This window comes from Acanthisitta chloris, unplaced genomic scaffold, assembly GCF_000695815.1.
Source record: "Acanthisitta chloris isolate BGI_N310 unplaced genomic scaffold, ASM69581v1 scaffold8331, whole genome shotgun sequence".
NCBI lineage: Eukaryota > Metazoa > Chordata > Aves > Passeriformes > Acanthisittidae > Acanthisitta > Acanthisitta chloris.
The window spans coordinates 27,982-44,062 of record NW_008654314.1 but is presented as its reverse complement, the minus strand read 5'-3'; the positions used below and the strand labels follow the sequence as shown (position 1 = coordinate 44,062).

At 41.8% G+C, this 16,081-nt stretch overlaps 1 protein-coding gene across 1 annotated transcript in view; it reads left to right on the top strand.

Annotated features, from left to right (window-relative positions):
• The window catches only part of GRIK1 (glutamate receptor, ionotropic, kainate 1), a gene marked incomplete at its 5' end in the record, with an annotated part of 72,931 nt that extends 62,328 nt beyond the window's left edge, over positions 1–10,603 (top strand). The window contains one exon of the mRNA XM_009083444.1: positions 10,137–10,603. Within this exon, the coding sequence (XP_009081692.1) occupies positions 10,137–10,292 (156 nt within the window). The remainder of the gene's footprint in view (positions 1–10,136) is intronic.
• Positions 10,604–16,081: the final 5,478 nt, after the last annotated feature.

Here is a 16,081-nt window from a genome sequence, read left to right as displayed (position 1 = left end):
GGGGCTGATTTGGATCTGGCCATGTCCTAGATCCTCATGTAGCTGAGTTTGGCTCAGCTGCTATAGCTGCCCTGATCCTCTACACTTCAGCACTACTTACCATAGGGACATGGGTCACATTGCACTGCATGGTCAGTGAGGTACCCCGATGATCAAGGTGGCCCCTAAATCACCAAGAGGTTCATATCACCTCACTTCAGGTTACTAGATAGGAGGCATCTACTTGGAAGTGAGTTGTTGAAGCTCACATTGTACTTCTAGATGGGAAAGGCAGGAACTTTTCCATGGGCGATTCATCCTCTTCATCCAAGGTGTAATCCTGCAAGGCTGGTGACATAAATGCCATAAAATATTGTTGAGACAAATGACCTTAACAAAGGCAACAGGAATGAGTGGGAGGAGAAGGAGAACGTTTTGAACTCACTCTGGGAGGTGCAGTTTCCACTATGTGGTGGTGCTGGAACATGAGAGAGATTGGGACCTGAGTAAAAGCAGGCAGCCAGGGCTGAGGGCCTGGAGAGGACAACATCTGATTTTGGATAGGATAAATCACCTGTAGCTCCTTGCTGCCTCTAAGAGCTCGTCACAAGCTAAAGCCACACATCTGCTATTCAGACAGCTGAAGGGAAATGAGCTGAGTCCTACCATGCATCTTCATTTTTCAGTGGTGTGATTTTGGGTCCGTGACACCTAATGCCCATGTCAATGGACTTGGTCCTCTCAGTATCCTGCAGGAGAGGACCATTCCTGGCCACACAGACATCTCCATGTCTGCCTGAGCAAGTGCCATTAAAAGCAATGACACTGTCCACAAACAACAGATGCAGCTCATGTGGAGTAATCTCAGGCTATATTAATAAAAGTGTCCCCATTTTGGAACAAATCAGAGATAAAGGATTAATGCATTTGCACATATCGCAGCTTTCTGATTAGTGCTTTAGCCCATTTTAGCACAAAATGCATAAAAAAATGTGTAGATACCTTTGTTTCTTTCATGTCTTGGGAGTTCTTTTATTCAAATACATTTTGGAGACCAGTTGCAGCTAATTAAAGTGTTTAGTATAAATGCTAATATGGTGCAGAATATCCTGGAAACTTTTCAGGAGTCTGTGAAAGGCAATGCATTTCTGAAGGCATCACTAAAGTAGACCTAAAGCTTTAAATCAAGAGGGGTTTTTTATTTACTAATCAGTACTTTGGGTGAATAAGTATTCAGGGTTGCATATAGGTGTGTATACATGCACCATTTCTGAGACTGCACTGCTATTTCACAGCAAGGTGCTGCTTATTATAGGCAGTCTCTTAATAATTAAAACCTTTAAGAGAGTTAATGTGGCACATCATGTTTCTTTTCCAGAAGTAATTTTACAGAGAGTCAAATACCAGTGATTTGAGTGTCACTTTCTGCTTTCTCTCAGATTGTTTCCTTTTTATTCTGGTGAAATAAGAAGCTTAGATGGAAAATGCTGTGCAGTGTATGTTATCACTAAGCTAATCCAAAGCGTTGTTGAATACAATCTATGACTTTTCTGTTTCCATAACTAAAGTCTCTTTTGATTTAAATAAGCTTTTGAATCTCATTCTCATATTTGTTTTCAATTTTACTTCTTTCATTTATTTCTTTTTCTCCATTTTTCTTTTCTTGCATGCAAGGCCTTTTGTTTCTTTTACGGACTACAGTGTAAGCAAACCCATCCATCCAACTCCACCTCTGGCACCACCTTATCTACGGAGTTAGACTGTGGCAAGTTAATCCGAGACGAGCGAGGGATTCGAACACAGCCCTCAATTCACACTGTATAGTCAGGAAAGGAAAAAGGTGTGTCCGATGGGAAACATCATTAAACCTAAACAGTGCACCTAATGGCAAAGGTTGTACTCCCTAGCACACAGTTAAGGACAACTCCACCTCTGGCACCACCTTATCTACGGAGTTAGACTGTGGCAAGTTAATCCGAGACGAGCGAGGGATTCGAACACAGCCCTCAATTCACACTGTATAGTCAGGAAAGGAAAAAGGTGTGTCCGATGGGAAACATCATTAAACCTAAACAGTGCACCTAATGGCAAAGGTTGTACTCCCTAGCACACAGTTAAGGACTTCATAGTGTCCTTCAGCAGGTTTTAAGCTTGTCTAACGTAAATTGTCTAAGTCCCTGAAATCTGGGAAGTTTAAATGCATGTCACAGCAAATAATTACACCTACAGCCAAGAGTGGGTGTAGTAGCTTTTAAGACTCTATGTACAATTGCCATCTTGTCATTTCATGGGGTAATTCACCTATTTCAGGTAAGAAAAATTATTTACCTCCTTTTCATCTCCTACCAAACCCAAGCTGAACAATGGCAGCCTCATTACTAAAAGCATGGAGAAATATTTAGCTTGGTCTCTGCTGAAGCATTCAGCAAGTGGGCCAGGCAGTTCTTTATATACCTCAGAAAACAACCTGCAGGGCTCCATTAACTTTCTGAACCCCTGTTACAAGCAGCCAGAGATTTTCAGCTGGCATATCTTATTCCCAGTGTCAATATTTAATGAATTTTAATTCAACCATTTAAAATTCATTAGTCAAAGCCTCCAAGTAACTATCATACAACAAAATCATATCTATCAGTTAAATTTTACACTGTGGAACCGTTAACATTTAAGAATATATTCAACAGGAGCACCCTCAGGCACCCCCTGTAAATACCCTTCACAGAATAACTCTGTTGTCTTCCTTGAGTAATTCATGGTGTTCATTGTAAGGCTTTCTAACATAGAAAATTCCTTTGTGGAAAAATCAGGATATCAGTTTATATCAAGCAGTAAAGCCTTGGCATTGTTTTGCATATTGAAACACTCATGGAATTTTTTGTGTAGGAAGGACGTTGGCAGTGGATGTGTTTTATACCCAGAAAGGATAACAGTTGGGTTTCTTCTAGTCTTCAGCTAGTCAGGGGGGACTGACAGGGCAGGAGATAATGGACTGGATCTGTTTATACCAGCAAAAAAACATATGACAACAATCTGAGATACACAAAGTGTATAGAAATGCCAGCTTGTAGGGTGTCATGGACTGTGGCAAACCACCATGTTTTCAAAACCTGATTACCTTTTATCTTTCATTGTATCCCAGATTACCACCAGTTTCACCAATTCATTTCCCACCCCTCACACCTGCTTTATGTTCCCTTTCCCAATGAAGTTCCTGCTCATCAAACAAGTTAATGATGTGTTTTATTGAGGGCCATTTCTGCACTCTGCTGCAATTAGATAACTTGTTTGAGTGGATGCCTTCACACAATTGCCAAGGTGCTGTTGTGAAGCTCTGCTCTCCCCTTGAATTGTTTCTCTCATACCACGCCCCTGAGGAATGCCAGAATATACAGTGACCTGTGTTTTCCTTCCATTCCTGTTACAAGTTTTTATCAGCATTATTCATGCTGGCAGCAGGCTAAGTATTTTTTGTGACAAAGATGTATTGCTCATAGCTAGGCCATACTAATTCTTCTCTGCTCATCCACGTACGTGAGTGTTTATGCTTCACTCCAGATGCTGCAAGAAATTGTCCTGCTCTTAATGGCCCTTTAACTTGTTTGAATAGGGCCTTGAAAACTTTGGTTGTTCATGAAATGAGCCTTCTTACCAGCAAAGACCTGAATTAGGTCTTCTGTATATCTGATTTAAGAAAGCACTTTTTATTTGCAGTTTCCCAGTAGAAGAGGCTTAAAACTAATTAAATTCAGCTTCTGTCAACTCTCAGAGGAGAAGGAAAATGCCTAATGTGTTTATCTCCATCATTACTCCATGCAAGAAATCCTCTGGGTTGCAGCTTCAACCAGTTTTCTAAACAGTTCTTGGATGAATGCAGAATCCAGGGAATTTGTAACTTTTTGGGTAAACATTTTCGCATCTGTCAAGGCAGCAGTCAGGTTGTTAGTGACAGCCATCATTTCCCTATGTCTAGCTGTCCCCACAGACAACCTCACAGACTTTGGCTTGCCTGTGGGAATTGTAAAGCAGCTCCTCCTTTCCCTAACAGAGCTTCATCCCTAGCTAAAAAGAGAGTTTTCCAAAAGCCTTACTTGCTCCTTAGCAGCTTTCCCAGCAGCTGAGGCAGGGAAGAGCTGGTGTGCCACCCTGGTGCTAACAAATCCATGCTTGTAAAGGCAGTTTTGGCAAGGTTTGCTGCAGCTCCAAGAAAAGGCAAGTGCCTTTACCTGAAGGTGAACAGTGTGGCTCAAGGAAGGCACAGCCCACAGCGTCCTCCATGAAGTGCATGGGCACCTGGGATAACTCTTGCAGAGGTATAACAAGCTTCAAGAAAAAGGGTTAAAGCACTGAGAGTTTCCACTTATTCATGACCTCTATACTTTGAAATTCAGCCACAGAAATACTCTGTTCACAAATAAAGATGGAGGCTATTATATCTTCCTAACCTGCAGCCTCGCAAGACATGAATTGAGTCCTTTCTCAGGTATGTGTCAGCACAAGGGCTTTGCTGTGCAACCAGCACAGAGACAACTCCAGGGCAGTGGTCACAGCCCCAAGCCTGACAGAGCTCAAGGAGCCTTTGGACAATGCTCTCAGGCACATGGTGGGATTGCTGAGGTGTCCTGTGCAGGGCCAGGAGATGGACTGATGATCCCTGTGGGTCCCTTGCAACTCAGGATATTCTGTGATTCTGTGAACTCTGCCTGTGTTGGATGAGCCACCATAGACTCCATCAGTTCTAGTGCTGCAGCACCAGTAAAGCTTAACCAGAGCTATCTGGGGAGAAAAATGGCTATTAGCATACTCTTATGCCATTTTGTATTAATTTTTGTTTTGCTGTGCCTGCATTTTGTTCAGAACTTCCCAAGTATTCAAATTAGTAAGTGCTTGCAAAAAATGGCAGAGGATTTGTCACACCAAAGCCACCTACTGTGGGAAACAAAGGGGCTGTGAATAAGGAAGCCCTGAGCCTTTGTCGGGGTTATTTGGCTAGGGTCAGTGTGCCAACCTTTGTTTAGAGGCAGTTCCTGCCCTCATCAGTCTGCACGAGGAGGAGAAGGGGGAGAAGGAAGACATCCCCTATCTGAGTTCGGTTCTTGCAAAATAGATTTTTTTTGTGAAGTGGTCAGGGCTGCAAATTTCCCCTCTTCAACAAACATCAGCTTGAACTCCTCTATTTTCAGGCCATAACCAAGCACAGCTGTGGCAATCTGTACCTTCACTGAGCAGTCTCAGTTGTGTTTAGATGGTTTGGGACACCAGCAAGTAGCTTTGCTGGTTTATTTTTGTCTTGCAAACAGAAAACAGAGGAACAGTTTCCGTAACTGAGGAAGAGTTAAATTAATCCATGGATTATTGTCATACTGTTTTGACAATCTCTGCTCAATAGACTCTGACAGGTTAAAAGACTTAATTTGGTGATCTCCTCATGCAATTAGCCTTCAGTGACAGAACACTCACACAAGATTCTTAATGTGCCACAACAGGAGTTTGCTCGCTAGGAGTAATTATTTGGGATATGTTTCCTTTGGTGCACTAGGCACAAATAAATCACTTTTCTTTCAGAAGACACATGTCCCAGCTATGGGTCCTTCACAGTCATGAGGGCATTGCAGAAATAAAATCCTGACTTCTGCACTTCCTCCTCTGCCCCTAAGCTGGTCAGGTGTTCTTCCAAACTAAAAGTAGGCTCACATCCCTTGATTTTCATAGTCCTCAGTTCTTCAACATAGCACACTGGTTTTGGGGTGGCTTTTTTAGTGTTATTTAGTTGGTTTTGCAAGATATTAATAAAATGAAATAGTGAAGTCTTGTCCCCAGTGGTCGTCCAGCAGCATAAGCAGCAGATCAATAATCCTGACTACAGGTTCTTTTTTTCAGTCTTATTTCTACTTTATGTTATTCTTTTAAATTCTCAATCTGTAATTATCCTAAAGCTTAACACAGACTTCTGTATGGGAGTGTAAGGAAGGATTTGGGAGGTTCATGGCTAAGCTTTTATATCTAGCTGAAGACCAAAGGTCAAAGTCTCACATCACAAGGAGAGCAAAATCTATTCTGTTTTTAAAAGTTGACATTTCCTTTTACATGCCATGTCCTGCAGCATTTTGACACTGCCAGGATGAGAAAGTTAAGCTGACTAAAAGCAAAATGTTGAAGTCATTACTCTGTTGTAAAAGGTATTGCTCTGTGCCCATTCTGCTCTCATTCTGGGCAAGACCTCAAAGTGGACTGAACAGCATGTGAAAAAGAGTGGGTTTTGAACAAACCCTCTCAGTTTGGTTACCTGAATATGAAGAATAGTATTTAATATTTACTAAAAGATTAGTATATTCCCTTTTTAATAGAATTTCAGTGCCAACATCCCCCTTTTAAATGCTACTTTAAAGGTGCTGTTCAGAGGGCTGTCAGGGCCATCTTGAGAGACCCATGGAATGTCTTCCATGTCTATGACTTTCCTGTAAACCTGGCAGCATTCTGGTTGAGTTTGTGCTCTTTCTGCACCACAGTTTTTTACTGCTTCAAAAGTTCAAGGCAGTTCCAGTCTTTGGGCATCTGTTCAGTTTCCTATTTGCACCCACAGGGTGCAATAAATAAGATTTTGGACTATGCTTCCTGAGGCTCAAAAGAAAGTTCACCTGTAACTGTCCTTCTGAATGACTGACCAAACCCCTGAAAGTTCAAAGTATCATCTCAGATTGCTCTTTTAGACCACCTGAAGCTCTGCTGGATGGCAGAGGGGCAGAGGAAGCCGTGTATCTCCCAGGTTTTTAGTGCTCTTTGCCACCTTCAACAACATTTTCTCAAGGGAAGTAGGATCTCAGACACAGATGTATGCACAGAATTGATCAGATCATTGGAAGATCATAGAATCAAGGAATTATAACATGGTTTGTATTGGAGGGGACCTTGAAGATCATCTCGTTCCATGCCCTGCCATGGGCAGGGACACCTTCCACTAGACCAGGTTGCTCCAAGCCCTGTCCAACCTGGTCCTGAACACTTCCAGGGATGGGGCAGCCACAGCTTCTCTGGGCAGCCTGTGCCAGTGCCTCACCACCCTCACAGGAAAGAATTCCTTCCCAATATCCCATCCAACCCTGCCCTCTGGCAGTGGGAAGCCATTCCCCCTTGTCCTGTCACCACACTCCCCAGTCAAAAGATCTTTGAAAAATCAGTCCAGGGTCTTATATCTACATTTAATTCATTGCCTCATATCGGCAAAACATGGCAGTGGTGGTTTGAGTCCCTTGAAACTAAGCATAATGTAACTGCAAAAGTAAAACTGCTTTGATGCTTTTACAAAGCCAAGAGCAGGAGCTGCAAGGTGCAGGACCCCAGAAGCTATTACTGTAACCCTCCTCCTGTCCCTCTCCCAACCCACTCTCTGTAGGATGGCTGAGCTTGTTCCCATGTGTGCTGTGTGTGTGTTTCAACCTCTCCCATGAGTAGTCAATGCACTAGGACCTTGCACTGCCAGAATGGGATAGGAGAGAGTCTCAATAAGGCAGATCCCTTTCAGATTTTGAATGTCTTACTTCCATATTTCCTTGGGTGGAGAAAACATCATCCATTTACAGAAAAGGTCATCAACTACAACAGTAATGTTTTTATATTTAGTTTTAGATGTAATTGCTATTGATAAACAATTAGGCAAAAGTCTAATTCTTAGGCAAGACCTAAATATCAAAGCCATTCCTAAAAATAATTTCAAGTCTTCCTGATAATATTTATTTTAAAATTCAAAGCAGTTGGAAGTGGAGCCATTGGGCACTTCACAAAGCATAGAGTCAGCTATTACAAACCTCACATACTTAATGTCAGCAATATGTTCTAGATATCTAGCTGCAGATGTAAAATGGTCTTCATGGGACTCTTTTGTTGATGTGAAATTGAAAGGCATTATGATAATTGCACAGTCTGAATAATATGAATCCGTTTGGAAAATTAAAACACAAGCCTATTAACAAGGCAGTAAAATGTACTGTCTCATCTGCAGACATCATCCCTGTATGCACTTTGCAGAGACTGATGGCTGTGATTGAATACAAAACATTAGTAAGAACAACAGGGAAAATAAAAATAAACCCTATCAATCCTACAAAGGGTTAATAGGATCCTTATTTACCATGGAGTTCTGGATTCACTTTGTAAGCTAGATTTGGAATGCTCAATTAAAACTAAGGTAGCAGAGAGCAATAATCCATGCCATGTCAGCCACTTAGAGCATCTAGGTTTATTAGCCTGAAAATAAGTGGTGCTACTCTCTGAAAAAGCCTGGAGCAATATAGAAACAATGTTAGGATGATACCTGCTGCTCTTGCTGTTGCCAGGGGGTGTGGGGCTGCAGCAGGCACCTGTGCCTCTAACAACCCCAGGAATGCTGGAATTCCTGTATCATACTGACAAAGGCGACATTTAAATGATAATTGCTCCAGCAAATGCCTGGCTATCACCAGACCGTAGTTGAAATAAAAGCAGTACACTGCCCTGGCCTATGCCTATCCCATTTGGGAGGGGTGGCATGAATTAATAGAAGTTTAATTAATGTTTACTTCAGAATTTTAGATGGACAAAAATTAAGCATCTCGAAGAAAGAGCATATTAAACTATAAATTTAACATACTATGCATGCCCTATCCTTGAAGTGTTCCAGGCCAGGTGGGATGGAGCTCTTGAGCAATCTGGTCTAGTGAAAGGTGTCCTTGCCCATGGCAGGGGGTTGGAACTGGTAGAGCTTAAATGTCTCTTCCAACCCAAACCAGTCTGTGACGGGTCTTAGCCTGTGTGCAGCCCATCCCACAAATGGACATGATGACATACACTTGATACACATTTAAAATGCACACACAGATGCTCTGATGTCTGGAGCTCGTTTGCAGAACCAGAGTTACACATGTTACAGAGAGGCTTTACACTGGAAAGGAAGCACAAGGTGTGGGATTCACTTCTCTGGGATTCCCTTGCTTCCTTAAACAAACAATTTATTCTGGATTCAGGTTACCCTCAGACTCTCCATCTGAAAATATTCCTCTGGAATAGCTAGCTACTAGTAGAGCTTGGGGTTTCTCCTTTTCAAGTCATATACCTGTTTTTACCTTTTTTTAGCCCTGTATATCTGAGGTCACTGTTGGATGATTAGTGGTTATGAACTGGACATTGCCCACCTTGCACTGGTTTCACTCTAGAAGGGAATTTAATTTTTGTCTGATACAAAGAACCATGTCTGTGCTGCCACTGTCATTTCACAAGACCTGTAGTTTTATCCCATTGTTTTAAAGCTGGTCAGTTCTACAGTTCTGGAGAGGGGTTGGTAGGAAGGATTTATTTAGCCTGATGAAGGTAAGGTTTTTTTTCACACTGCTGCCATCACTTCATGTTATATATAAATCATCTATTCATATATATTTGCACAAAACAATTTTTTTGGCAATGCCAGATATTTCCACTTTTTGGTGGGGATTTTTTTGTGTTACTCATAATTATTCTTGCTGTTAAAGGAAGCTTTCATCTACCCAAAATGTCTTTGTTAATGTTGTGATGGTGGGAAAATAACAGAACTCTTCTTTCTTTCTAAACTATTCAGCTCCCTTATTCTTGTAATTATTTCCTTTCTTCAGCACACACTATTTGAAGAGATTCTTTCCAAAGAAAGAAGAGGATTGAGGGCTGTGCTATATTATAGAAATGCCTGTTAATTTCATGAGGGGAAAATCACTAACCTACAAAGAAGCCTTCAAAAATTGTGTTCATTGTTTTCTCTAGTATACTCATTGTGTGTGTGTGTGACTAAGGTACACGGCATTTAAAACTAGATCTTTTTTCTTTTAAGGTCAGGAGGAAATGAAAAAAAGTGTAAGTTTTATGATATGAAGCCACCAAAACATCACAAATGTGCCTGTGTAGAATTTCAGAAACATTCATAATCAGCTTTAGTTAAGCCAAAGTTAAATTAAAGTCAGTGGAAGCCAAGTTAGGTAAAAAAACCATGACGTACAGAGTCACCTGTTAGACCTGGGGGACTTATTCAAAGCTGGATCTCAGCAGAGAAGCTTGGAAGAGCTCAGGTCTCTGCTTCTAACAACCTCATTTGTGCAAAGGGTTTGGTGGGACTCTGCCTGCAGTGGGAAGTGTTTAATGCTATTTCCATCTCCCACCAGTGTCTTTCTTTCAATGCAATAATGGAGGAGCTTGGAATTTCTCTCAAGCACCAGAAGAAGCTAAAGAAAAGGTCAAGAACAAAGGGGAAATCCTCATTCACAAGTATCCTTACTTGTCACCAGAGGCGGACGCTGAGGAAAGAAACCATCGCCTGAGCAAGAGGAGATATCAGGAACAAAACAAAAACATTGCTGCCTACAAGGTGATGCTGTTGGGATTTCTGAAATAGAGACACTGACCTTGTTCTTCAGAAATTCTCTGTGGTTTCTTTTTTAAATCTAGAGGTACAGCAGTTTAAATGCTCACATAGACTGATGTACTACTAATCATCTGGGAAGTGTCTCACTATTTCTTTTGGGATGGATTTGTATGCTCACCTGTTTTGCATCTCTCTCCCCCTCCCCATGCATTGCTGTATGTGCTTTCTAAATAAATAAATAAACAAGAGACAGGGTTCTTTTTTCCAGTAATCTGGGAGTGAAACTTTTTTCCCTTTTGAAGAAAAGATTGCAGTTCTACTGAGTTGTTTAAAACCAGACAACCAAGTAAAAATTCATACCATTAACTTACAAGTCATGACCACAAAAATGTATTAAATAAAACAATCAGGCTTTTTTATTTTCTCTGATATCATAAGGAACATTCTTCAGGTTCTTCTCTGTGAGAAAGTTGGTTTTCCTTGTCCATTTCTTTTCAAATATGGTTATTAGGTAATGCCACAGCTCCAGGTGCTAGGTATTCAAAAAGAAAAATCAGAATCACACAAGTAATGATCAGTGAGCAGGGGAAAGCAACATTGACATGGCCACACAGCTGTATCCTCCAGTTCCTGAAACGAGTAAAGCAACTCATGACTCCAAATTTAAAATCTCTTACAAATTAGGGCTGAGAATATTCAATTTATAACAAATCTTCAGCACGCAGATAACAGCATCTGACAGGAATACAGCTCAGGAATTGAAACCTTTTCTTGCAGCTACTGGGGACACCAACAAAATGTTTTAACAGCAAAGGAGAAATGTAATCTTTTATTGTGAAGAAAACTCCGTCTGAAGAACAGTGATGCATTATAGCAGCAGATTCCCCTCTTCCCTGCCCCCCAAAACTGTATCTTTTTATTGCAGCTAGGTGAAGTACATTTATATTTATTGCCATGTTGTCTCTGTGATTAATTCTGTTGTTCCTGGGGCTTTTATTGGTGCCAGTTGGTTAGGTCTGCAGATGGCTGCAGGAGGAAACAGGTGAAATTCGGGCACATCCACACCTCAAGGGATGAGGGTGGGTGCAGGACATGGTGCCTCTCACACCCAGTGGTTGGGGGCTGTACCCCTGCCTTTCTATATGCTAGGTTATATATATAGACCTGCTCTTCCAGGGCTATCCCACCACTGTGACCACCTCAAATCCTAAAGCAAAGCTGGAAAATGGAATGAGAGGACTGGAGCCACAGATTAAATGAGAGGACTGGAGCCACAGATTACTTTCCTGCACAGCGTGGAGCTGGAGAAGCCTAAGCTGCATCTGTAGCATTTGCTTCTGCTTGTGGCAAGGTTCATTACCCAAGTGCTTCAACAAAGTATTAAGTTTTATTGTCCTTCTGATATTCCCTCAGGGAACTTAGTGCTTACCATTGATTACCTTTGCCTTGTATCCATGACCATTTTCTCTGCAAAAGGAGAAAGTAATGTGAAAGCCTTTGAGAGGAGAAATCTCTCCTCCACCTGCACCTCACACCATCACACCCTGCAGCCTCCTGGGAGCTTTTAAGCCAGGCTGCAAGGCAAGGTCAGTCTACAAAACCCTGCTCCAGAAGGAAGACATTTCAGTGTTATTACAGACTGGAATCCACCTCCCACCATTTAGCCTTTCCACAAGGATCAAGTTTTCTAAACCTCTTGCTATGACCACTGCTTTCCCCAAGGCTCTCTGTAATTCCTCCTCATCCTCCTCAAAACATGAGGCCCCAAACTAGATCTGCTTTTCCACCCATGTTGAGTTGGGCAGAAAAACATCTTGTGTCTTGAAGGCCATACTGCTGCCTACACACCTCGTGAAGATGATCTCCTTGCCTGAACTCGGTAAGATGAGTGACCCCTCTATGACAGAGGCAATGAGAATTTCAGCCTGAGTGTATGAACATCACCATGTGCAATTGCACATTTTCAGTTCTGGTTATGGTTCTTGTTTTTAGTGAACTGTTTTTCCAGTGTGCCAAAATCAGTTTGTCCCCAGTTACACTGGTTGTCTGAACTAGCTTGGTGGTAACTGCAAATACAGCAAACATGCTCACTAAAAACCTTCCAGAAAGGAGGCTCAGAGGGTGGACAGACCTCTATAGATCCCCTGGTTGTGACCGTGAAGCTCTGGGAGTTAACAGCACAGTTAGTAGCACTTTTGGCTACCATATAATATGTGTCATCTGGCCTATTGCCCTATTTGTATATGAAAATGTCATGAGGACCAGATCAAAGGCTTATTGGGGACCCCTTTCCTTACCCACAGGGCCCACTAAGGTGTTAAACAAGGAAATTCATCAGATTAACAAGACCTGGTTTTGACAGATTCATATTAATTCTTGCTCATTTCCTACCAATTACTAAAAAAATGATTATTTCATGCAAGCATTTGTCAGGCAAGCCTAAACTCCCTAAATTCTCTATCCCTTCATTTGAAGATAGGAATCATTATTGCTCTTTCCCAGCATTTCTTCTGGACTGTGTCTATCCTTCAGTAGTTTCTCTCAGAAGATCTGGAGCAGTGAGTCTCTGAGAAAGGAAAGAGAAAGCTCTCTTTAAAGTGATTTCAGTAGGAAGCTCAAACACCAGGGTTGTTTTTTTTTTGGGAAGTTTAGTCTGCTATATACACTGGGCTGATAAACAATAAGTAAGAAAACCAGCCTCTGGCTGTGAGATCTCATAGAGAATCTTAGACAAATTAGTTTCATTTATTTATGCCATTATCAGGTTACAAACATTCCGTTCAGTCCACCAGCACCACCCTAATGCCATAACTGAACAGCAGATTATTATTTTCTAGTCTGTGTATCCCTATTACACTGCCATCCACAGCCTTCAGCTAAGATATTTTTAATGAGTAGTTTAAAAATGATAAAAGATTTATGATCAAGCTATTTTTTGAAGTATCAAGCCAGGTTTTTTTCTCTGGCTTAGACCTTGAGTCTAAAGAATTCCAAGTTCAATCTTTTAAAAATATCTACTGATATTTATCTGAAACTAAGAGACAGCACTTTGGTTACTTTTTAGTTATCAGCTTTCCCATCAGTATTAGTTGTCTATTACTTATAAAAAGGTGCTGGGGGGGAAAAAATGAAGCTCTCTTTGCTGTCTGGGAAGAAATACATATACATATAAAATCAGCAGTAAAACAGCACTTTGTTAGCCTGTGTCTCTGTAATGCCCTGGTTTATGGGAAGGTAATTTTGAATTACTTTGTACATTAGCATGGGAGAAATAACAAAATTCTCACGAGGTTTAAAAAGAAATAATCAAATAATCTTTTCTTGTGAAATTTGGGTCATCTGTGTGGAATAAGACACTTGGCAAAAGTTAACTTAGTAAACTTTAAGGCATCCAAACATAGAAGTGTCTCTGTAATGCCCTGGTTTATGGGAAGGTAATTTTGAATTACTTTGTACATTAGCATGGGAGAAATAACAAAATTCTCACGAGGTTTAAAAAGAAATAATCAAATAATCTTTTCTTGTGAAATTTGGGTCATCTGTGTGGAATAAGACACTTGGCAAAAGTTAACTTAGTAAACTTTAAGGCATCCAAACATAGAAGAGACCTTTAAGATAGTCCAACCAAACCAGTAACCTGTCACTCCACTGTAACCCTTAAACCCTAAACCATATCCTCCAGTGCTGGATCCAGACACCTCTTAAACACTTCAGGGATGGTGACTCCACCACTTCCCTGGGTGATATTCCAGTGTCTGACCATCCTAACAGTGAAATGTTTTTCCTAATACCTACTCTGAATGTTCCCCCACCACCTGGTTGTTTGAGCTGGGCAGCCCTCCCTTTGGTCTCTGACAGACTCTCATGCTAACTAGCCTCCTTTTAGGAAACTATAGAAAGGGTTAAGAGGAGGCTGTGAAGTAGTTTAAAGAACACTTGAACTCAGTGTGTGTTCCTGCCTCAGGCCAGCAGTGATCCACTGCCACCATTTCACAGGCTCCTGGGGTGTGCCCATGCCCCCCTGGCCTTGGCCATGAACATAGATCAGAGCACCTACAGACCTGTGGGGAGCCTAAGATCACCATGTCTCCCACCTTGATTCAACAGAATATATTTCAGCTATCTAAAATTGTGTCTAAGGAAAACACTCAGGAATGCATTCAAATCCCACTGGTATTTAAGGATTCAGCTAAATGCTGTCCTGATTCAGAACTGTGACCTTTTCTACCCTTTCCCAAACATGTTTAGGTTGTCAACGGCTGCTTGAACACCGCTCAGGCAGGTCCCAGCCCCACATATCCATGCACATACAGTCCACTGTGCCTGCTATATTCCCAGCCATGCCACTCCTCTTTTCTGTATGTAAATGTGTTTAAAGCAAACCCAAATCCTTCTCTAAAGACCCTTCCCTTCTGCGAAACAAGCTGCATCACTGGGAATGTTTTCTTTAGCTTCAGATGCTACTTGTAAATTCACTCCATGACTGACAAAATTACTTTGTCTTGTGGGAAGAGGGAGAAGAACAGAGCAGCTGTACATATTGATGTAGCAGCAGATAGGATTGCAGTGACCTTCTCACTGTAACCCAACAAATACTGTTTTCCTGCCTCTTTTCCAGTGTGAGAGTGCAGTAGCAGAGAAGCCTAGTTAGGGATTACCCATTAGGAAAGCCAATGTCCTCATTAGGTGTCTATCTCAGCAGCAGCAGGTATGCATCCTCATTGTTTATGAAAGAGAAATACAATATTGACTGATGCTGTTGAATGGCTTTAATGTGTTTTATTCCAGAAATGCCCTTGTTTTAGTGCCAGGTGATCTTTCCCATACAATCTGTGGGTTTAGTAAGGATTATTAAACATCCCTTAACTTTTGTGAGAAAGTGGGAAGACAGGCTTAGTGTAAAAAAACCAGAATATTGGAGCTATAGAAGTGCCTGTTTGAGCTGTGCACTCAGCCTGAGTGTGATTCAGAAGCTATTGTGGAACAAATGATCACCTCACTCCCTTTTGGGCCTTTGTCTGAGCACTGTATCTCCTGGGTCTGCTGTGAACCTCTAATGCTGAGGGGCATTTATTGACTGCTGCACTTGTCCCTTAATTACCTGCTGTCAAGCTTGCAGGAGTCAGGATTTCTCAGTGATCAGAGCTGATACTGTTTAGAGATACATCACTTACAGCAGTCAAGCAACCGCAATTTTATTTAGCCTGATTGATTGATAAAGACCCATATGGTTTTGCCTGCTGAATTCTGACTTGAGCCACACTCAAGTCACCTCCCCAAATCTAAACCCTGTTACCTTTAATACAAGCACTACACAGCTATTAAGATGTGAAGCTCTCCCTTGCATTTCTAGACTTTCATAGCAGTTGCACAGCCAGGAGAGGAGACCTGCACCACATTTCTGGTGTGTATGTGTGGCTCAGACCCACGTGTGGGCTCAGAGCCAGTGACATGGAGCAGCCTCCCACAAGCCAAGGTCTGGGGAAAGGTTGTATTTCCAGCCTGACCCTGAGTAATATGAAAACCACAGGTATCTTTAATTCTCCCTTTGCCTCTCAGTTGAGGAGAGGGTTCTGTGTGTAAGAGGGGCTCTGTCAGCACAGCCCGTGGCTGTAGGGGTCCCTAGAGCAGCTGTGCACCACCAGGAGCATGTGGGCAATCTTGCTCAGGGAGGATAGATAAAACTCATCACACTGACTAGGCCCCCATGTCGTTTAAAGGCTGCTTGCACCAGCACCTTCGATG